This window comes from Acinonyx jubatus, chromosome B2, assembly GCF_027475565.1.
Source record: "Acinonyx jubatus isolate Ajub_Pintada_27869175 chromosome B2, VMU_Ajub_asm_v1.0, whole genome shotgun sequence".
NCBI classification, from domain to species: domain Eukaryota; kingdom Metazoa; phylum Chordata; class Mammalia; order Carnivora; family Felidae; genus Acinonyx; species Acinonyx jubatus.
Genome location: NC_069385.1, coordinates 134,642,879 through 134,665,294, shown reverse-complemented (window position 1 = coordinate 134,665,294; position 22,416 = coordinate 134,642,879). Strand labels below are relative to the sequence as shown.

The following is a 22,416-nucleotide window of genomic DNA, read 5'->3' as shown; positions in this document are numbered from 1 at the left end:
TCTATATCATTTGCTCACAAAACCTTTTACTTTCCTTCTTTGTTTATTTAGAAAATTTCTCTGTTCCATCTTTTTCTTTTTTTTTCTTTTTCAAAGATGTTTTGTTTATTGTTGAGAGAGAGAGAGAGCACAAGCTGGGGAAGGGCAGAGAGAGGGGGAGACACAGCATCTGAAGCAGGCTCCAGGCTCCAGGCTGTCAGCACGGAACTCAATGCAGAGCTTGAACCCACAAATTGCGAGATCGTGACCTGAGCCGAAGTTGGACGGTTAACTGACTGAGCCACCCAGGTTCTCTTGTTCCATCTTTATCTATGCGGACTGTTCACTCTTGTGTTCTGTTTAGTTTGTCTTCATTTCTGATGCAGTTTTTTTCTTCTAATTCTTACATGATGCAGGTAAAAACACTATTCTACTTATGTTTATTAAAAATTGGGGACTTCCTATTAAAAAGTCTTAAAGATCCAATGTAAATTTTAAGTTCTAACGCGTGTGAAGAGAAATGTTATTGCTGAAAAACCGTAAAATACACCACAGTCTGTGTAGTTTTGTAGGTATACCTCGCTTGGTACAATGGATAGTACCTGTAAAGTTCGTAAGATTGAAATGTGAAGCCATTTCTTTTTCTTTAAAGATTTTAAGTAATCTCTGCAGCCAACATGGGGCTCGAACTCACAACCGCTGAGGTCAGGTGTTGCATGCTCTACTGACTGAGCCAACCAAGTGCCCCAGATGTGAAGCAATTTCTTATTAACTTATTGGCTTGATTTGGAATTGCTGCTATTTATTGTTTGTTTATTGTTTATCTATCAATTTTGTAGGGACATGCTGAAAAATAAGAATTTTATGTATGGAGTACAATAGAAAGAATTGATTTTGTTAGCCAAAGATTTCACTTTATTAGAGTCATAATTTAGTGTCTATGAGGGGAAAAGATCTCTTTTATACCTAAAATGTGATAAATTATTTTCCTTACTCTCTGTTTAACACTATGACAGGCTACTTTCAAAAGTCAGGAAACCAAGTTACATTTCGTTGTTGTAATTAATTAACTACAGATGAGATTCTTTGACAAAGAATTATTAGAGGAACTCTGAAACTAGTATTCTGCTTTTGTGGGTCATTGAGTTGGATTGTCTTAATTATTACTTAAAAGGCAGGATCAGTGAATACTTGAAGGCCACTCTTTAAGGTATTGTTTTTATAGCTCTTTTAGAGGTAATGGGAGAAATCTGCATCTCGAAGTTTGATGTATATTATGGTGGACTTTCCAGAGGCAAGTAGTAGAGCCTGTTAAGTTTGTTTTTCATGACCCTTCTGCTTTAGGAGGAATGGGGAAAGGGCAGTGCAGTGTAGAGAGAGATCGGTAGCTGCTTTGCTGTCAGTGGAGAATCAGAATTGGAACAACATTTTGCGTCACAGGGTGCGCTAGGTTTGAATAGTAATATTAAGGATAATTATTTCCATTTTCTTCAGTTAAATTTCTTACCTCAGTCCTATTCTCTCAGATAGTCATCTGGTGATTAGTACTTAATTTGTAATATTTTAGATACGCATGATCTTGAATTACCTTCGTATAGTAGCAGTGGCTGTTCTAAGAACGCACATGTTGGATACGATGGTAAAGGTGTCACAGCTGCAGGAGGAGACCAGAACAAGGCTTGCGAAGAAGTTTATGACACTCACAGGTCCTAGAGAGGGGAGGTCCCCAGGAGAAATACCGGGTTGTGGTCAGGGGGCAGAAGACAGGAGTAAGGGGAAGGCGTAGGCCAGAGCCTTTTTTGGGGTTTCCAAGGGAAACGATGCAACAGTTTAGGAGAGGCTCGTTTGAATGATTTTGGTGGGCTTTGGGCCGTTTTGGTGGTCTCCAGTTTTCTGGTGCCTGGCGCTGGGGAGATTTAGGTCAGGGGACGGATTGACGTGAAAATGAGATAACGAGATGGGCCGCAGACCGGGTATTGGCTGGTTTGTGTGTGGGAGACGTGCCCCGGGCCAAGTCTTTTGCCGTCTTCTCCTTGGCCAGCAAGCTCCTTAAGATGTTCAAGACCTCATATAGAATACGGTGAAAAGCATGACTATTTTAGTGGCCAAGTGAAGTTTCGTGTTTTTCCTCATAATTTCTGATGTGTTCATAATCTTTCAGGACCGGAGCTCCCTAGACAGTTGCTTTATTTTTCTTTGTTTGCTTTCTTATAAGTTTTTAACTGATTTGGTTAGTAATTGTTTTTGTTTGTCTGGTTTTGGTTTTGGTTTTGGTTTTGGTTTTTTTTAACCCTGAAGCATGCATTTCTTAAAAACCTGATTGAAATATTTTCACGGGAGCATGTGCAACTTTTGATGAAATCTTGTGGTTTAATTTTACAGCACTATATGAGTCACCAGTTGGGTATATGTCTGCAGTTTACTTTTAACAGTTGAAAGTAGTTAGATGTTTTCTTTCACATAAAGAAGAAATGGATGTTATATTCATATTTTTTACACATGTTTTAGATTGGTACTTGTGAGTTGCAGATAAGTGTCCTGAGTTTCTGTATAGAAGGAGATATACATATACCAGTATATCTTGAAGCAGTAATTACTCTCTTTTGGTGTTCTTAAAGTAAGAGTTTTTTCTTTAAGTTTATTTGTTTTGAGAGAGAGAAAGCATGAGCATAAGCGGAGGAGGGGCAGAGAGAGAATCCCAAGCAGGATCCATGCTGTCAACGTGGAGCCCAGCGTGGGGCTTGATCCCACAAACTGTAAGATCATGACTTGAGCCGAAATCAAGTGTTGGATGCTTAACCAACTCAGCCACCCAGGTGCCCTTAAGAGTCTTATTTTACTATATTCATTATGCCTTCAGACAGATATAAGACATTCTAGTTCAAAAGATATTAAGTAATTTTCAAGTCTTGTGAGGCCAAAAGATCCCTTTTGTACCTAGAGTAACATGAAAAAACTATTCAGAATTTGAAATTTTAAAATTCAGCATCAAACAAGGAATTTGCTTGGTTACCATTATACCCACTAGATGAATGCTTAATGAAGAGCTAACATTTAGTGTAATTTGAAATTTTCTGTATTCCTGAGATTTATGAACACTTTTGTTAAGAAATCACAGTGATTTTTGTTAAGAATCACATTGATAAGATTGCTGTTGGTTTCGAACAAGGCGGTGGTTACATGAATTATTGTAATTAAATTAATATTAAATCTTAATTAAGATTAAATTAAAAGCTAACTCCAGCCCACATGACAGAAACATCCAGTTCACCAGTCTTTTTGAGAACTGCCAAAAGTTGAATTGTTTCACTCAAAAGGGCCATAGTTGCCCTTTTGGAAAACACTATCCCTGTACAGTTCCAGCAGATGTGCACACTGGTTCACAACAGGCTTTCCTCCTCCATTATTGTCTGATATCTTCACATTTTATTACATTTTTTTATGGCAGCATTTGCAGTAATCACATGGATTTGTTTCTTTGTAAGGTGTTGGGGAGTCCAGCAGGGCCTGGCCGCAGTTTGCTGACTTGTCAGGTACAGGGCCGTCTCTTCCTCCAGCCATCACGTTGCAGCGTGCAGGATCCTGGGGGGACCTGCGTGAGATGGGGACTTGTGTGCCGCCTATTTGGAATGTATGCATGTAAAATGATTTATTGTCCTTTATTGTTACCCATGGAGGAGAACGCTGGCTTTCAAATTACCCATTTTTTTGTTACAGTACTTCCTTTTTTAAAATTTATTTTTAGTTAATGTACAGTAAAACTTTTTTTTGTTTGTACAGTTCTCTGAGTTGTGACAAATTCATGGAGTCCTGCAGCCACTACCACAGCCAAGATATAAAACAATTCCATCACTCCCTGAACTTCTTCCCTAAAAGGGAATGATCACTAATCTTCCCTACACTGGTGACTCCTAAGAGCCACTGAACCATTCTCCTCCCTTCATGGTTTTCTTTTTGAAAAATATGGATGGAATTGTGTCATATGTAATCTTTGAGACTGACTGATTTCATTTAGCATAGTGCCTTCAAGATTAATCCACACTGATGCCTGTACCAATTCTTTGTTGCTTTTTCTTACTGAGTAGTGTTCCACTGTAAGGGTGCCCCACAATGTATTCATCCGTTCACAGTATGAAGGACTTTGTTTGGAGTACAGCTGCAGAGAGTATCTGCAAATAGATTTCTTCTTTCACAATATTTTTAAGCACATTCTGTGTTAAGCATAATTCTATATTATGTATGTTGGAATATCACTCCTAACTTGTTTGCCCTTTGTATTGGGTTATGGTGTTTTTCTCCCTAAATGTACCTTCGGGTTTTTGGCCAGTTTTAGGAAATTTTTAGAAATTTAGAAAATCTGTACAGAAAAATTAAGCAGATACTACAAAGAATTCCTGTTTATACCCCTCACTCCCCTGGCTTCTCCCATTAACATCTTGCATGAATGTGGTACTTTTGTTCTAGTTGACAAACCAGGATTGATAGGTTATTACTAACTACAGTCCGTAGATTACATTGGGGTTTACTCTTTGTTGTACAGTTCTGTGTGGTTTGGCAAATGCATAATATCTTGTATCCACCTTTACGGTATCCTACAGAATAGTTTCACTGCCCTAAAAATCCCCTCTGGTTCCACCTGTTTGTCCCTCCCCTCTCTGCCCCCCATCTCCAAACTTCCCGGCAACTGCTGATCTTTTTACTGTCTCCATAATTTTACCTTTTCTCGAGGGTTATAATTGGAATCATACAGTATGTAGCCGTTTCATACTGACTTCTTTCACTTAGCACGCATTTAAGATTCTTCCATGTCTTTCATGGCTTGATAGGTTATTTCTTTCTATCACTGAATGATACTCCATTGTACGGATGTATCACCGTTTGTTTACCTGTTTACCTAATGAGGGACATCTTGGTTACTTCCAGTTTTTGACAGTTTGAACAAAGCTGCCGACACATGCAGGTTTTTGTTTGGACATAAGTTTTCAGCTTATTTGGGTAAAAATACCTAGGAGCACGATTGCTGGAGCAGAAGGTGGTCTGTCTTGGTGAATGTTCTTGTGAGCGTGAGAAGAGTGGGTATTCTGCTGTTAATGGATAAAGTATTGTGTATAAATGTCAATGAAAACCAGTTGATTGATGATGTTTTTGAGTTTGACTACATGCTTGCTTCTTTTCTGTGTCTGCCGGTTACTAATGCATGTTTGTTGACGTCTCTAGTTGTAATAGTGGATTTAACTATTTTTCCTTGGAGTTCCATCAGTTTTTGCCATACATCTTGTGATGTTTTGTTACTGGTGCCTAAACATTAAGGATTATTATATCTTCAAGAATTGGTTCTTTATTGTTATGAAATGCTCTTTAGTTCTGATAGTTTTCCTTGTTAAATCTGCTTCGAAATTAATATAGCTAGTCCTGCTTTCTTTTGATTGGTATTAGCACGGTATGCCTTTCTCTGTCCCTTTACTTTCCATCTATGTGTGTACCTATACTTAATGTGGGTTTCTTGTAGATGCTATATACTTTGGCTTGTTTCCTTATCCAAACTGGCAGTTTTCTTAATTGATATATTTCGACCTCTCACATTGAAACTGACTGTTGTAGCTGGATTAGTGTCAGTGCTATTTGTACTTGTCTTCTGTTCATTGCGTTTGTTCCTTGTTGCCTTTATTCAAAAGAAAAATCTGCTTTCTTCCTCCTCCGGTTTTAATTGAGCATTTTTTTATGATTGCATTTTCTCTCCTAGTTGCCTCAGAGTTTGCAGTAGTCATTTTCATGAGTATAAGTCCATTTTCGAAAAACACTTTACCATTTTACAGGTAGTACAGGTTCTTTATTACACTATAACCACTTCCTCCCTCCCATCTCATATAATACTGCTCTCACTCATTTCACTTGTCCATAAACTGTAATTACCCAATTTATTGTCTCTGTTTTTATTTCCAACAGTTAAAATCAATTCAGAATGAGAAGAATGCAAGGTTTTATCATATCTTCATTTATTTCTTGCCTGATTCTCTCTTTATGTGGATCTGAGTTTCTCCCCAATACTTTTTCCTTCTCTCCGAAGAACTTTTAATATTTTTTGCAAGGCAAGTCTGTTGGCAGTTCTTGGGAGTTTTTGATTGTCTAATAAAGTATTTGTCCTTAACCTTTTAAGGATAATTTTGCTGGACATCGAATTTTAGGGGAATAGTTTTTTTCTTTCAGCGTTCAGGTATGTCACTACAGTCTCTTCTTGCTTGCGTGGTTTCTGAGAATAAGTCAACATGTAATTCTTATCCTTTTTCCTTATAGGTGAGGTTTTGTTTTGTTGTGCCCTTAGTTTATTTCAAGATTTTCTTTTTTGACTTTCTGAAATTTGAATATAAGCCTGGGTGTTGATGTTTTGGTATTTATCTTGTTTAGTGTTCTGTAACCTTTCTGGAATTTTGGTTTCATGCTGGTCATGAATTTTGGAAAAATTCCCAGCCATTATTACTTCAAATACTCGTTTCTTTCCTCTTCTTTTGGTATCCCCATTATGTGTGTGTTACACCTTTTATATTGGTCCTGCAGTTCTTGTATGTTCTGTTCTGATCTTTTTATTCCTTTTTTTTCTCTTGGCATTTCAGTTTGGGAAGTTCTTAATAACATATCCTTAAGCTCACTGCTGGCTTTCTCAGTTGTGTTTGGTCGAATGATGAACGCATCAAGAGCACTGTTTGTAATAATGTTTTTAACTTCTAGCATTAAAAAAATATTTCTTATAGCCTACAGCCTATTAATCACAGCTATCTTAAATTCTTAGTTTGAAAATTCCCAAATCTCTGCCTTGCCTGAGTTTGATTGTGATACTTGCTTTATTTCTCCAGATTGTATTTTTCTTGCTATTTAACATGCAGTGTGATTTTGTTGTTGTTGTTGAGAATGTTACATGATTTATTGGGTAATAGAAATTTAGGTAAATAGATCTTTATGTGATGTTTTATACCATGGCTAGGAGTCAAGTTGTGTTTAATGTTTCCTTGGTGTATGTATTGTTTGACTGTGTCAGGGGCTTCATTTTTCTCTGGTTTCCTTGTTTTTGTTGTCACTCTTATTTGGGGTTTCCCTAGAAACTCCTTAAATAGAGTCTGTGTCTTGCACCTCTGTCAGTTGTAATTGACTGTTACAGTGTTACACTAGAGCCTTGCTGATGTGGTGATAAGGTACCAGGGAAAGGCAGCGGTCTGTGATTTAATGACTAAATCTCAGTTGTTATAGTGGACTAGTGTCCCTTTCCTGTGAATTTCAGAAGAATTTTAGTCTTTTTTTTTTTTTTTTTAATCCCTTCTCTTCAGTCAGGAAGGCTAACAAGAACTGGCGTTGTCTAAATGCTCTTTTTCTAATTCAAATAAGGTTCTGATAAAGTAGTTTCTCTTGAAGGCAGGTCTTTGTTAAAGGGGACACACTGCTCTGGGTGTTATCTCTGAATGGTTACTTTTCCCCTTCCCGTGGACAGAACTGAAGAGCTCTTCTTGCTCCTGGGTGATAACCTGGTGACAAGGTAAAACTCATCCAAGTGTGGAGGCTTCTGGAAGACTGGGCCATTAGCAGTTTTAAAGCTTCAAGCTAGTTTATACTCTGCCTTCAGGAATTCCTGGTTACCTTTTAGTTTTTGAAAATTTGTTTTGAGAGAGAGAGAGAGAGAGAGAGAGAGAGAGAGAGAGAGAGTGTGTGTGTGTGTGTGTGTGTGTGTGTGTGTGTGTGTGTGTGTGTGTGTTGAGGAGAGGAGAGAGAGAATCCCGAGCAGGCTCTGTGCTGTCAGTGAAGAGCCGGAAGTGGGGCTCGATCTCAGAAACCATGAGATCATGACCTGAGCTGAAATCAGGAGTCAGACAAACTTAACCAACTGAGCCACCCAGGTGGTATTCGTACCAGTTACCGTCTTCAGAGACTCCTGCTCATGGTAAGCTCTGATTCTCTGTAATCACACAGCGTCGTAGCCTTTTTATTTGTTCACCTTTTTTTTCTTGTTGTGCGGAAGGGAGTGACAAGTTCCAAGCTCTTTACATATTCCCGCCGCAAACAAAAGTCCTCTCGTTTATGTTTTAATGAGAATCTTACTGAGACATTATTCATAGTTATAAAAATTCACCCTTAAAAGCATGAAGTTAGGTAGTTTTTAGCATATTCACGGAATTGTGCAGTCCTCACCACTGTTTAATTTTAGAACATTTTCATGGCGCGAAAAGAAATCCTGTACTCCTCAGCAGTCCCTTCTCCTGATCATAGGCAACCACTTGCCTATTTTGTTTCCACGGATTTACCTACACCCTGGGCGTTTCATATAAATGGAATCATACAACACGTGACCTTTGTTTCTGGCTTATTTATCTTAACATAATGTTTTCAGAGTTGATTTCTGCTGTGGCATTTGTCAGTATTCCATTCCTTTTTCTTGCCAAATAATATTCCATTATAAGGATATGTCACATTGTGTTTATTCATCAGTAGGTGTTTATTCATCATTTCTGGCTATTTGGAATGATGCTGTTATGAACATTTGTGTCATGTTTCTGTGTGGATATGTTTTTGTTTCTCCTGGGTAGATAACCAGGAGTTGAATTGCTGGGTCAGAAAGAAACTCAATGATCCCCATTTCAAGAAACTTCCAGACAGTTTTCCAAAGTGACTGCACTGTTTTACCTTGTCACCAACTGTGAAAGTTCTAAACGCTCATTCACGATTCTAGTGTATTCTTGATTCTCGTCCTCGTGGGGTGTGTCAAGTGAGATCTCATAATGATTTCGATTTGCATTTCCTTAATGACTAGTGATATGGAGCATCACTTCATGTACTTATTGGCTATTTGTATATTTTCATTGGAGAAATGTCTGTTCAGGTCCTCTGGCCATATTTTAGTTGGGTTTTCTTTTTATTGCTGAGTTGTAAGAGTTGTTTGTGTGTTCTGAATACAAGTCCCTGACAGCTTATTTGCATATATCTTATCCTGTTTTAAATTCCTTAACAATATTCTTCAAAGCACAAAAGTTTTATATTTTTATGAAGTCCCGTTTATCTTTTTGTGGTTGTTACTTGTGTTTTGGTATAATATCTAAGAAACTATTGCCTAATCCGAGGTTATGAAGATTTACTCTGGTGTTTTTGTCTAAGAGTTTTTATGTTCTCTAATTCATTTTGAGTTACATTTTATATATGGTGTCGAGGTATGGCTGTGTTTTCATTCTTTTGCCTAGATGCATCTAGTCCCTGCATCAGTTGTGGAAAGACTATTGTGTCTTTTCCATCCAATTTCCATTAAATCAAAGACTTGTTTTTTCCATGAAATTGTCTTCTCTCTCTTATCCTAATCACTTGGCCATAAACATAAGGGTTAATTTCTAAACTCTCAGTTCTGTTGCATTAATACATATGTCTGTTCTTAAGCCAGTAATAATACACTGTCCTAAGTACTGTAACTTTATAGCGAGTTCTAACACTGAAGTGTGAGTCCATCAAGTTTTTTTGTTTTGTTTTGTTTTTCCAGATAGATCAGTCCTCCTGGGCCCTGTTGCATTTCCATATGAATTTCAGGATCAGTTTCTCCATTTCTGCTGAAAAGCAAGTTAGAATTTTGATAAGGATTGCCTTGAATCTCTAGATTAATTAGCCATCTTACCAGTATTTACAGTATTCTTTCAATCCGTGAATGTGGGTGTCTTTCCATTTATTTAGATGTTCTTTAATTTCTTTCAATAACGTTTTGTAGTTTTTGCCATCTTACCAGTATTGCCATCTTACCAGTATTTACAGTATTCTTTCAATCCGTGAATGTGGGTGTCTTTCCATTTATTTAGATGTTCTTTAATTTCTTTCAATAACGTTTTGTAGTTTTTGGCGTTCAAGTCTTGCACTTTTTTGTTAATTTTATTTCTAGATATTCTTTGATTCTGTTGTAAATGAAATTGTTTTCTTAAATTTATTTTCAAATTGTTGCTAGAGAGTAGAAATAAAACTGATTTTTGCATATCGAACTTGTATCCTGCAGTATTACTGAACTTGTGTAATAGTTTTTTGGTAAGGATTCTGAGGATTTTTTATGTATAAAATTGTGTTGTATGTGACTAGGGTATGTTTCTTCCTAACTTTACAATACGGATGTCTTTTCTTTTTCTTGCCTTATTGCCCAAGCTAGAACCTCCAGTCCTGTGTCGAATAGAAAGGGTAAAAGGGGTTATCCTTTTCTTGTTCCTGATTTTAAGGGGAAAGCATTTAGCCTTTTACCATTAAGTACGATGTTAGCTGTGGATTTTTTGTAATAGATACTTTTTACCGGGTTAGGAGGTTCCCTTTTATTCCTGACTTGTTGAGTGTTTTTGTAAAGAAGGGATGTTGGATTTTGTCTAATTCTTTTTCTGTGTCAGGGATCAAGTTGTTTTTATTCTCTATTCTGCAAGTATGGTGTATTACATTGATTATGTTTCGAAGCCAACCTGCATTTCTAGGATAAATTTCTCTTGTTCATGATGTACAGTCCTTTTCTGTGTGTTGCCAAATTTGGTTTCCTAGTCGAAGATTTGAGCATCTATATTTGTAAAGGATATTTTCTCTTGTTTTCTTGTGGTATCTGCTTGATTTTGACAACAGGGTAACATTGGCCCTGTAGAATTAGTTAGAAACTGTTACAAATTTGCAGGGAGGAGTCTGAGGATTGGTGATCAGTTTTCTTTATGTTTGGTAGAATTCACCAGTGAGGCCATCTGAGCATGGGCTTTTCTTTGTGGCAAGTTTTAAGATTGCTATTCAGTTTTGGTAGTTTATGACTTTTTAGGGATTTGTCCATTTTAAATAGTTTCCGTAGTATGTTGCTATATAGTTTTTCACAGTATTTTCTTATAATTCTTTTTATTTCCTTAAAATCTTTTGTTACTTTGGTAGTAATTACTGCTCTTTTGTTGCTGCTTTTGTTGAGTCTTTTTCTTTCGTAGTAGAACCACCTTTTGGATTCAGTGATTCTGTTGCTTTTCTGGTCTTTTTTGTATTTATTTCTGCTCTAATCTTTTAATCCCATTGCTTGCTTGGGTTTGTTAGTTTTGGGGGGTTTTTGTTTTGTTTTAATTTTCTAGTTTCTCAGTGTAGAAAAGTTGGATTATTCATTAGATCTATTTCTTTTTTTTTTTTTCAAGATTTTATTTTTAAGTAAACTCTACACCCAACAAGGAGCTTGAACTTACAACCCCAAGATAAGAGTCGTGCACTCTACCAACTGAGCCAGCCAGATGCCCTGAGATATTTCTTTTTTTAAAATATAGGAAACTGCAGCTATAAATTTCCTTCCAAGTACTACGTTAGATGCATCCCATAAGTTTTGGTGTATTATGTTTTCATTTTCCTTCATTTCTAAGTATTTTCTAATTTCCATTGTGGTTTCTTTGTGAATTTTTAGAAATGTGTTTAGCTTCCACATATTTGTGTACATTCCAATTTTTATTGTATTTATGAGTTCTTTAAATTTTTTTAGCGTTCATTTATTTATTGAGAGAGAGAGAGAGAGAGAGAGAGCGCGCGTGCGCACGTGTGTGCACTGGGGAGGAACAGAGGGAGAGAGAATCCCAAGCAGCCTCGGTGCTGTCGGTGCAGAGCTGACACGGGGCTCGATCTCATGAAAGGTGAGATCGTAACCTGAGCCAAAATCAAGATTCAGACACTTAACCAACTGAGCTACCTAGTACCCCATGTTTGTGATTTCTAATTTAATTTCTTTGTGGTTGGAGAATATGCTGTGTATGATTTCAATTATTTTAAATTTACAGGGGCTTGTTTTAGGGCCTGGAGATTCTTCTGTGTGCTCTTGAGAAGCATGTCTCACCATGGTTGGTGGAGAGTTCTATAGATGTCTGTTGGTTCTGGTTGGTTTACAGTTGTGTTCAAGTTTGCATTTCCTTTGATCCTCTGATTGTTGTTGATCCTCTGATCCTCTGATTGTTCCATCCATCATTCAAAGTGAGTTATTGAAATTTTCAGCCATTATTGTGACTTGTGTATTTCTTTTAATTCTTGGAGTCTTCACTTTAAATAGGGCTCTCTTGGTAGGTTTGTATTTGTGTATAATTGTTACGTTTTCTTGATGTATTGACCCTTTTATCATGATAAAATGTATCCTTTTGTTCCTAGTAGCAGCTTTTGTCTTAAGGTCTATTTTGTCTGGTATTAGTAATAGATTACTTAATTTCTTGTTTGATTACTATTTAGTATGTCTTTTTTCCTTCCTTTTATTTTCATCTTGTGTGTTCAAATCTAAAGTGTTCCCCGCAGACAATATGTCATTGTTTGTTTGTTTTTTTAATGAGAAACACTGTTCTATGAGTCTCTACCTCTTAATTGGATGACTTTATCCATTTGTGTTTCTTATCATTGCTGATAACGTCGGACTTAAGTCTGCCATTTTGATATTTATTACATGTGTTGTATCTTTTTGTTTCTGTGTTCTTCCATTATTGCTTTTGTGTGAATTAGATGTTTTCTAGTATACCTCTCAATTTCATTGTGGTTTCTTTTCTGTAGTTTCTGAGTTATTTTCTTAGTGGTTGCTCTGGAGGATTACTCAGATAATACCTTAACATAAAAATATAATTTGGATTAATACCAACTTAATTCCCATAGTATGTTAAATTTTGCTTCCTAATATATCTAATTTCTTCCTTCTTTTCACTGTTATTGTCTTAAAATTTTATCTGTATGCAATTTAAACCTAAAGAGTTATAGTTATTGCTTTTATGTTTTTTATGTAGGAGAAGAGATTTAGAAACAACCATTCATACCTTCTTTTGTATTTACCTATGTAGTTATCTGTATTGATGTCCTTGCTTTGTATGGATTTGAGTTAGTCTCTAGTTTCCTTTCTTTTATCCCTTATCATTTCTTATGCAGGTTTGTTAGTGACAAGCTTCCAGTTTTTGTTTATTTTGGAATATCTCAGTTTCTCTGTTTTTGAAACATAGTTTTGCTCTATATAGAATTCTTGCTTTACAGAGTTTGCTTTTTCAGCATTGCCAAACGTCATCCCACTGCCTCTGGCTTCCATGGTCTCTGATGAGAAGTCTGTTGTGTGTCTAATGAGTTAAGTAGCATTAACTAAACAAAGCAAGAATGGTGCCATTCTTGTGGAGTGAGTGACAAAAATGTGGGAAGAGGTAAACGGGCTTTAAAAGTTTTGTGTTACATTGTCATCATGTAATAAATATACTAATTCAGTCAAGAATATGTGTGTTAAAGATGCATTTCTTAACACATGGTGTTCATTGATACACTATCAAAACATACAGCAGAAAGCTAGTAACAAAGGGTAAATATAGAAAAATACAAAGAACGTAGAAAAGGATGAATGGAGAGAACAGATGGGAAATTAACAAGCTAATTGACTTAAACCTTAAACCTATAGTAGGAATATAAACTAATCTTCTTAGTCTCTGTTATTTGATATTTGGTGCAACCATTATTTTTAAAATGTTAATAACTATAATTTGAAATTGATATATTGATCTGAAAAATTTTTATAGCCATTTCCTTTGCTAAACACAGAGTATCACAATAATAAGTTTCTTATTCATTGGAGCTCCTGGGTGGCTCAGGCAGTTAAACATCTGACTTTGGCTCAGGTCATGATCTCACAATTTGTGAGTTTGAGCCCCACATGGGGCTCTGTGCTGACTGACAGCTCAGAGCGTGGAGTCTGCTTCAGATTCTGTGTCTCCCTCTCTCTCTCTCTCTCTCTGCCCCTCCCCCCTCATGTTCTGTCTCTCTCAAAAATAAATATTATTAAAAAATAATAAAAAATAAATTTCTTGTTCATGTACTTTAAAAATCTTGACACTCCCTCATTGCTGTGTAATTCGAACTTGCTTTTATATGTCCTGCCATACCTCAAACATCTACCAACTCTGTTGGTTCACTGCCTGTTACAAGCCACACCCATCCACATCTGCTGTTACAGATTTGCCCGCCAAAGAACTTTCCTTCCACCACTTCACAATAAACCACAAGCTACAGTCCTGTGCCACCCACTTCCCCAAGTGAACTTCAAGTCTTTTGCAGTGCAGGATGCTATATTTATTGTTGTGTTTATGTATTTTAATCGATTTAGCTTGTGTAAAAATTTTTTTTTGAAAAAAAATTTTTTAATTGGGTTCTTCTCTTTTTTAAATGTGTTACTGCTAGAGTTTTGGAATGCCATGCTCTTACCCCATTTTTTCCCATAAGCCCTGTGGTTTTTATTGCATGATTTTGTATAGTGCAGTGAATTTAAGGAACTTAAATGTGATAATATAATGAGATCCCCTCCCCCAGTTTCTGCATTTATAGGTATTTTACTGTGAAATAAAATTTTCTTATTTTCATGTGAGAAATGCACGAGTATGCAGCTCAGTGTTCCTGTGACAGTAATAGGTTTTGGGTTTTTTTTTGTTTTTTCTGGCTGCTTTCACTATTTCACTTTGATCTTAGTTTTCAGCAGTTTGGCTTGTGACTTGTGCATAGGTGTGCTTTTCTTTGTGTTTAACCTGTATTTAACCTGTTGATTATTGAATCTATAAATGCTTTTCCCAGATTTGGGAGATTTTTCTCAGATTTTTAAACCCATTTTCTCTTTCTCCTTGTGGGAATCGGGTTACATGTATGTTAGACCTTTGGATACTGCCTTAGGCAACTCTTTTTTCTCCTCATTTTTTCTCTCTGTTCTTCAGATCGCTCTGTCTTCGTGTTTACTTAACTCATTTTGTCATTTCCAGTGTGCCGTTACGTATGTAAGTGCTTATTTCAGGTATTTTTCAGCTCTAGAATTTTTGGGTTTTTTTTTTTTTTATTGTTTCTTCTTCTTTGTTGAAATGATTACAAGCATATTTCCCTTTACGTCCTTGAGCCTTGTAACAAGAGTTGCTTTAAATTCTTTATATTTTAATTTCAACCACTCCATCATCTTAGGGTCATTCTGTTTTTTGTTTCTTTTCTCTTGAATATGGGTCATGTTTTCCTGTGTCTTTATATGTAAGGTACCGTTAATTATATTCTAGCGTGTTAGGTATGGATTATAGAATTTTAAAATAATAGTATTTTGAGGAATTATTTTTAGTTACATATATCATCATTTTTTGTGCTGATTATTGTTTCTTTGACCCTTGCATTTCTTCTGTTGTTGTTTGTTTGTTTTTTTTTTTTTTTTACTTTTTCACTTTCTGATAAAGCATATTTTGAAGTAGTTCTTTTGTGAGGGTCTGTGGATAGTAAAACTGTTAGCTTTTTAGTGTCTTTAAATACCTTATGTTGCCCTCATTTTCAGTGCAACTTGATCTGGGCATTAAGTTCTAGGTTCTTTACCTTAAGTTCTAGACTGTTCTTTAGTGCTTTGTGCCATTGTTTATTGCCATCAACTGCCGCTGGGGCAAATCTGCTGTCAGTCTAATGGTCTTTTCTTGGAGGGACATAAGCTGCATCTTCCCTGTGGAAGCTTTTAGGATTAAGTGTTACCGATATTCTGTAGTGTGTCCACGTGCGGGTTTATTTTTATCTTCTTCAGTGTGTATGCGCTTTCAATTCAACAATAATAGTTTTCAGTTGTGGAAAATTAGCCACCTATCTTAATAAACACTGATGTTCTGCTTTAATTTTCCGTGCTAATGGCTCCTTTTTCCTTTTACGTATCCTAAATGTCCTTTTTAAATTGTTCCCTCTGTCTTAATTGTCCACTTATTTGTGTCATCTAGAATGAATTCTTGTTGCAGTTGTATTTATTTCCTTGGCCTATGTTTGGTATATCCTATAGAGTTTTGCTTTTGTAGTCTCATTTTGATTAGAAAATTTAAAGTTTCTCTTCATTTTGTGCATCTTTTTCTATCCTGATTTTCTCCTTATGATAGTTTGTACTTTCTAACCCCTGGGCCCCCAAACAAAAGCAGGGAGAAGAGTCTTCCAGGTCTCTCTTCAGGGGGATTGGCAGCCTGGCAGATTCGGTCCCTGATCATTCAACAGATTTGTTCAGGTTTAGTCAGGAGGCTACTGCTAGCCTTATCTAGGCCACAGTGTCCAGTAGGCTTAAGCCAAGGCAACAAGTGGTATCAGTATTTTCTTCTCTTCCTTTCAGGAGCGGAAGCCTGTTCCAGTCTTTGGTCTTAAGCAGTGAGCACGGCTGATGTGCCTCCTGGGGAGCATTTTTAGTCGTCGTTTTCCCAGAAGGGGAAACTCGTAGCCATTAATGGGTGCTCCTAGACCCAGAACCTTGCAGGTCTGCCGTCGTGTCCCTGCTCACAGCTTCGTGTTTCTTCTCAAACACTTAAGTCTTGTACTTTATTAAGTCTTTTATTTCTCCCAATACTTACATTGCATGTAAAATATGTGCAATACTCTCAAAATCATTCTAGTTTTGAAAATCCATTGGGAATCTTTCTTAGATCTTATTACATGTATATATTAATTTTAGAAACATAGTCTTTTTTTGTACTGTCAGGCTATCCAAATACATAGTATATCCACGTATTTATAGCTTTTATTTTAGTATATTGTTTTCATGCCGTGGGACTCCTGTTTTACGATTTCTGTAGTTTTGTGACTGTATATTTACACACACCACTTTTTTTTCTCTGGTTACTACTAAAAGAGAAATGTAAATGTTGGTCTCATATCTAGTCACTTTGCCAAAATAATTATAGTTGACCTCTGAACAACATGGGTTTGAAACTGCATGGGTACACTTATATGCAGATATTTTTCAATAAATGCAGCACAGTAGATGTATTTTTTCTTCCTTATGATTTCCTTGACATTTTCTTTCTTTAGACACTTAACAACTGTATTGTAAGAGTACGGTGTATAATGCACATAGCATACAAAATATGTGTCAGCTGACCGTTCATGTTATTGATAAGGCTTCTCTGGTCCATAGCAGACAATTAGTTAGGGAGAATCAAGTTATACTTGGATATTTGACTGCATGGGGGTCAGTATTGCAACCCCCTGCATTGTTCAAGGGTCAACTGTAATTCTAAAAGCTTTTAGTAGACTCTGTGGTTTTCTATGTATATAATCATAGCGACTACAGGTAAAGATTATATCTTTTAATATATTATACTAGTTTTTTTTATTATTTTTATTAAATCATCTGAAAACTTCAAAACAGTGTTTAACAGTTGTAGACAACTCCATGTCCTGATTTTAATGGAAATGGCTTCAGGGTTTACTGTTGAATATCTTCCTGTATTAGAGTTGGGCGGGGGGTGGGGGGGGGAGAAGTGTGTCATATTTTAGTTTCCTTATACTCTTATTTTGCTTGAGTTTTTATTAGAAATGTAGCTGAAATTGGTCAAATGACATTTTATTTTAATGTTTATTTTTGAGAGAGAGCAGGAGCCGGTGAGGTGCAGAGAATGAGGGAGTGGTGGGGGAAGGGGTGGGACATACAGATTTTGAAGCAGGCTCCAGGCTCTGAGCTGTCAGCACAGAGCCCAACGCAGGGCTTGAACTTACCAACCGTGAGATCATGACCTGAGCCGAAGTCGGATGCTTAACCGACTGAGCCACCCAAGGCATCCTGTCAAATGCCATTTTAAATCCTGGTGCAATCATAGTCAATTAGCCTTTTAACAAACTGGATTCTGTTTACTGTTTTATTTAGTTGTTGGGTTTTTTTGTGTCCATATTTACAGGTGTATTGCTTTATACTTTTCCACTTTTCTCCTGTCTTTATAGGTTTTATTAATATTTCATAAGCTTTTAAAAATGCTTTTAAATGTACTTTTATTAAATATTTCAGATGTTTTTATGTGAATTTGACATCCTTTTTTTTCTAAATCTGTATCTGTGTTCCTTTTTTTTGTGGTCTAGATCTTTACTGTGTCTTTTCAGAAATATATTTGTTTCCTAATTATTGTTTTCTTTTTCTTCCACAAGTCCCCCTACACTTTTTATTAGAAGTCTTAATCCTAAATATTTGTGTGGATAAGTTGAAAGGTTTTTCTAGTTGTTAGTAGAGTGCATAATTATTTCTAATAGTTGGGGTGTCTTTATGAATGAATACTGTAGGAATTTACTGTGAATCTGGGTTTTATTGTGCTTAAATTGTCCTTTTTGCTATTTAATGAATTGTAATAACTTTTGTAGCTGTCCTAGGAGTTTCAACTTGGGCTGGGTTCTGGTGTTTCAGGGTGTTGGGTAATTTTTTTACATATATGGTTATAATAACATGCTTTTCTCCCCCCTCCCCCCTTTTTTTAACAGTTACATGGGAATTGGTCTTTCTGCTCAAGGTGTGAACATGAATAGACTACCAGGTACTTGTGATTGAATTATAGTACTGTCTTACAACTACTTCTTTCTGGTTAAATTTGAAGTAATAATTTGAAATCGTTAAATACTGATTTTTCTGTGTTTTTAATCACGTGTATTACGAGTTCAAAGTGGAAGCCGAGAGGTTTTAAAAAATTCAAATTTTATGTTATTTAGCAAAACTTACGTGTACTATGCATGTTTTTTGTTTTTTGGTTTTTTGGTTTTTTTGCTTGTTTTGTTTTGGTATTTTAACTTCCAGTATATAGCCATATCAACTACTTTAACTATTTTCATGTGATTGGTTGGTTCTCTTTGCTACCCAGCACAATCCTGGCTTTTAACCTGTTGTCATTTGTTTAATGTTCTGGGAATGTAGGCTAATAGGAAAAGTAAACTAAGGAAGGTGTGAAAGTGATTCTTGGATTATATTTTCTGGTATCCCACTTACCAATGTTAAAAAATTAATTTGGGGGGAAACTTTTTGAAAATAGAAAAATCTTTTATACTAAATGCTGTGTGTGTGTGTGTGTGTGTGTGTGTGTGTGTGTGTGTGTGTGTGTGTAAGCCAAATCAAAGCAAAATTCTTTTGGTCTGTTAGCAAAGGAAATATGCACGGAAAATGTGATTTTTTTTTTTAATGGTAGGAGTCGTGTTTAACGCATGTTTTAGTCTTCTGTGTGGCATATTTTCCTTAGTGTTGTGAGCAGTATTTTAATGTAGAAATCATGTGGTGTAATTGTTGAGAATTTAAATGTACATTTGGGAATTTATCTTTGTGCTCTTGTTTGTTGTACCATTCTTGCTTGTCGTAATCTTAGTGAATAGCTCTCGTACAGAGGAACCTGACTTTTCATTGTAAATGTGCTGGAACTTTCTCTTTAGGCTGGGATAAACATTCATATGGTTATCATGGGGATGATGGACATTCATTTTGTTCTTCTGGAACGGGACAACCTTATGGACCAACTTTTACGACTGGTGATGTCATTGGCTGTTGTGTTAACCTTATCAACAATACCTGCTTCTACACCAAGAATGGACATAGTTTAGGTACTAAGATAATGTATTGCATGTAAAATAACCGAATATTGTGATTATTGTACTTATAGCATGGTAGTCACATTTATTATGTAGTTCTCTATTATAAATAGTTGCCCGTGGACATTATTTCTTTGTTCCTTACAGGTGGAGGTTGAGGAAACGGTGAAAATTTGTATTCTGTGAAGGCCACATTGTATCACATGTACGGGAATAACTGTGAAAATAATCCCCGGGGCTCACGTGTTTATTCTAGTAATAGAAGTAAATGCTAAGTGTTCTCTGCTTTGCTTTGAGTAAAACACTTCGTAGCATGACTGAAGTCTCTAGGTAACAGGTGCTAAGGGGAAGAGAAGGGCTGTCAGTTGGTAGTGTTGTATGGGGGAATAATGAAGGAAAAGGTTGGTACTATCAAGCAAACCAAAGGCCGTGACCTACTGAAAGGTCAAGCCTGCTAACAGTGTGATGACTGCAGGATGATGGCTACAAGTTAGTTCTGCAGAAAGGAGCAGAACTGAAAGGAAAAAAATAACAGGATTTCTACGGATAAAAGACAGATGGCAAATACACAATAAACAGGTTAATGGAAACACGAAGAAGCCTGTCCATTGTAAGACGAGTAGGAAATTAGGCTTTTTTAGTTGCGTATTCACCCACAGCACTTCAAATTCCGAATCGTATGCGGTTGTTATACTCGCTTTTCTTAGAAGTCTTTTTGCTTTCGTTTTTATACAGAAAGTATAAGGAAAGAATGGTAAGACTGATGCTTTCACAAATAAAATGGTTTCACATTATTTGAAAAATCCTTGGCTCAAAGCAAATTATTTCTGATGAGGTAAAGCGTAAGGAAGCAAAAAGTAATAAGTAGCTTCAGAAGGCAGAAATTTCAGTTGGCTCATAAACAGTATTGAAAAATTAGACTGCAAATAGTGTCCGTAGGCAAATAAGAGATGTTCTTTGATAGAACACAAAAGCTGTTGTGTCTTTCGTTTCATCGTGGGAAATTCTAAGTGTTTTGCTATGTTGGTAATAGCTATTTCTTTCTAGTGTCTCAGCATCTTCGTGGTATGCAGTTAATGTCTTCACATTTATACATGGCTTCAATCTTTTCCTTCCAATTTTTAATATTGATCCTGAAGCCCTGTGTTACCTGACTAAAAGGTCATTCCAAGTCCATACTAGACCCTTATATGGTCCTTGGTACAGGAACGTTGATTCAGGACGCCAGGCAAAATGTGCGTGTTTAAGGTTGGGTTGCTGTGGCCAGCCAGTTTCCAGAAGGATGCAGCCTCTTCAGCTTCTTTGTTAATAACTGCTTTGGCTCTGACTTATCAAAGCAGTTAACTGGGATGGTCTCAGTGGCCTTGCTCACGTCAGATAATTTGGTCTTAAGTTAGGAGAAATCTGCTTTGAGGTATGACTTTCGATTCAAAGATGCAAAGGAAGACATGTTTTTAAAACTTTATTCCAGAGAAAAAAATTCTATTTTGGGCAGTGGAAAGATCATAGGTGATGTGCCAGTTTCCTGTTCGAGTTTCACAAACATTTATGTTGAGGTTTTCTCTTGAATAAGAAACAGTTTTTAAAATGTGAGATGCTTTTTAGGAAAAGGGTACTTCAGTGATGGGATCACATTCTAATTTTAAGTAAATTTGAGACATTTGTCATGATTCGTTTCTAAAAGTAATGGTTATTAGGCCCACAGAGAGGCAGTATAAGAGCGATTGAAATGGGTTCTTTCGTTGCCTGCGTTTGTCTCCTGGCTTAGGCCTTGTGACCTTAGCAGGTTAGTATTTGTGTGCCTCAATTTGTAAAACAGGATTACTGTAATACCCACCTTTTTTTGGTTGTTCAAGTCGACTGAAATGACGCATGCGAAGTTCTGAGGTGATTGCCTGGCACATAGTGAGGATGCACTAAATGTTGTTTATTATCATTGTTTGCCAGGGTCTGGGCTAGATGCTGGAAGTCCATTGGTAAAAAATGACTCCTCTAGGACAGAGGTCAGCAGACCATGGCTCATGGTCCAGATTGGTCTCCTGTCCTTTTTTTTTTTTTTAAGTAAAGTTTCATTGGAACATAGCCACACCCATTCATTTGTGTAATGTGTATGGTTGCTTTCCCTGTTTCGGTGGCAGAATTGAGCAGTTGTGACAGAGGCCATACGGCCTGGAGAGCAGAACATACGTACTGTCTTTACAGAAGTGTGCTTACGTAACTTTGATCCGAATACTGGCATCTAGAAAATAAAATGTTATTTCCACAGTGTCGTTGTGTACTTCCTGGAGTGGATAATTTCTACCCCAAAGCTGATACGTCTTTAGTTTCTGTTTCGTGAAGGTTTTCAAAACTGGATATTTACTGATCATAGAAATAGAAATGGAGAAGTTTTTATTTGAGGAAATAGGTAAAGGAGAAACAGTTCGGTATGCAGGTTAACTTAATTGGGAAAGTTTTTTACTTGTTTTATTGAATATTATCAACTGAAGATCACTTTTTGGAAAACCTCTCGCCAAGTCACAAAATGAGAAATATTAAAAAAGTGTCTTCTGTGTGAAATTTCAATAATTATACTAGTGACAGTGGCATCTTCCTGTGGTCTGGATGTGTACAGGTTGTGGTAGCTGGGTTTGGCCACGTTCAAAATGTTCATGTGTGGAATTGGGTTTTTCCATTCGAGTTTTTGGTAAAGACTGAAGATTTCGGTAATAACAAAAAGGAACTTTTGCTGAAACTATAAAAGTAGACAGTCTTTGCTATAATAGACATCTTTGAGGAAAATAATTTATCAGGCTGCTAATTTATGGCAAATGGTAAAGATATGAATGGCAACTAAAATATTCTCTGATGTTTTCCGTATCCTGTTTAGTTTTCTGAAAATTTTAGAATAAATTTTCATATTTGGCCTGTAGTCCCTTTGCTTTCCATTTATTAATGAAGCCAAAAATGATCAGGATGTTTTACAGGGGACTTGGGGGAACCTCCAGCTTTGTTTGCCTTTTGACAAGCCAACATGAATTTACTAGTTTTTAAAAGTCATAAAAATAAGACTTTGACTACAAAACACTATTTCTACACATTTACTAAAAGCCATCGAGTAGAGATGTATATAGTCTTTCTGTT

General features: G+C 36.4%; 1 protein-coding gene across 1 annotated transcript in view; it reads left to right on the top strand.

The window, feature by feature from the left end:
- Window positions 1–22,416, top strand: part of RANBP9 (RAN binding protein 9) — a 90,440-nt gene that overhangs the window by 34,483 nt on the left and 33,541 nt on the right. The window contains exons 3-4 of the mRNA XM_053223170.1: window positions 18,205–18,257; window positions 19,138–19,305. Coding sequence (XP_053079145.1) covers window positions 18,205–18,257; window positions 19,138–19,305 — 221 coding nt within the window. The remainder of the gene's footprint in view (window positions 1–18,204; window positions 18,258–19,137; window positions 19,306–22,416) is intronic.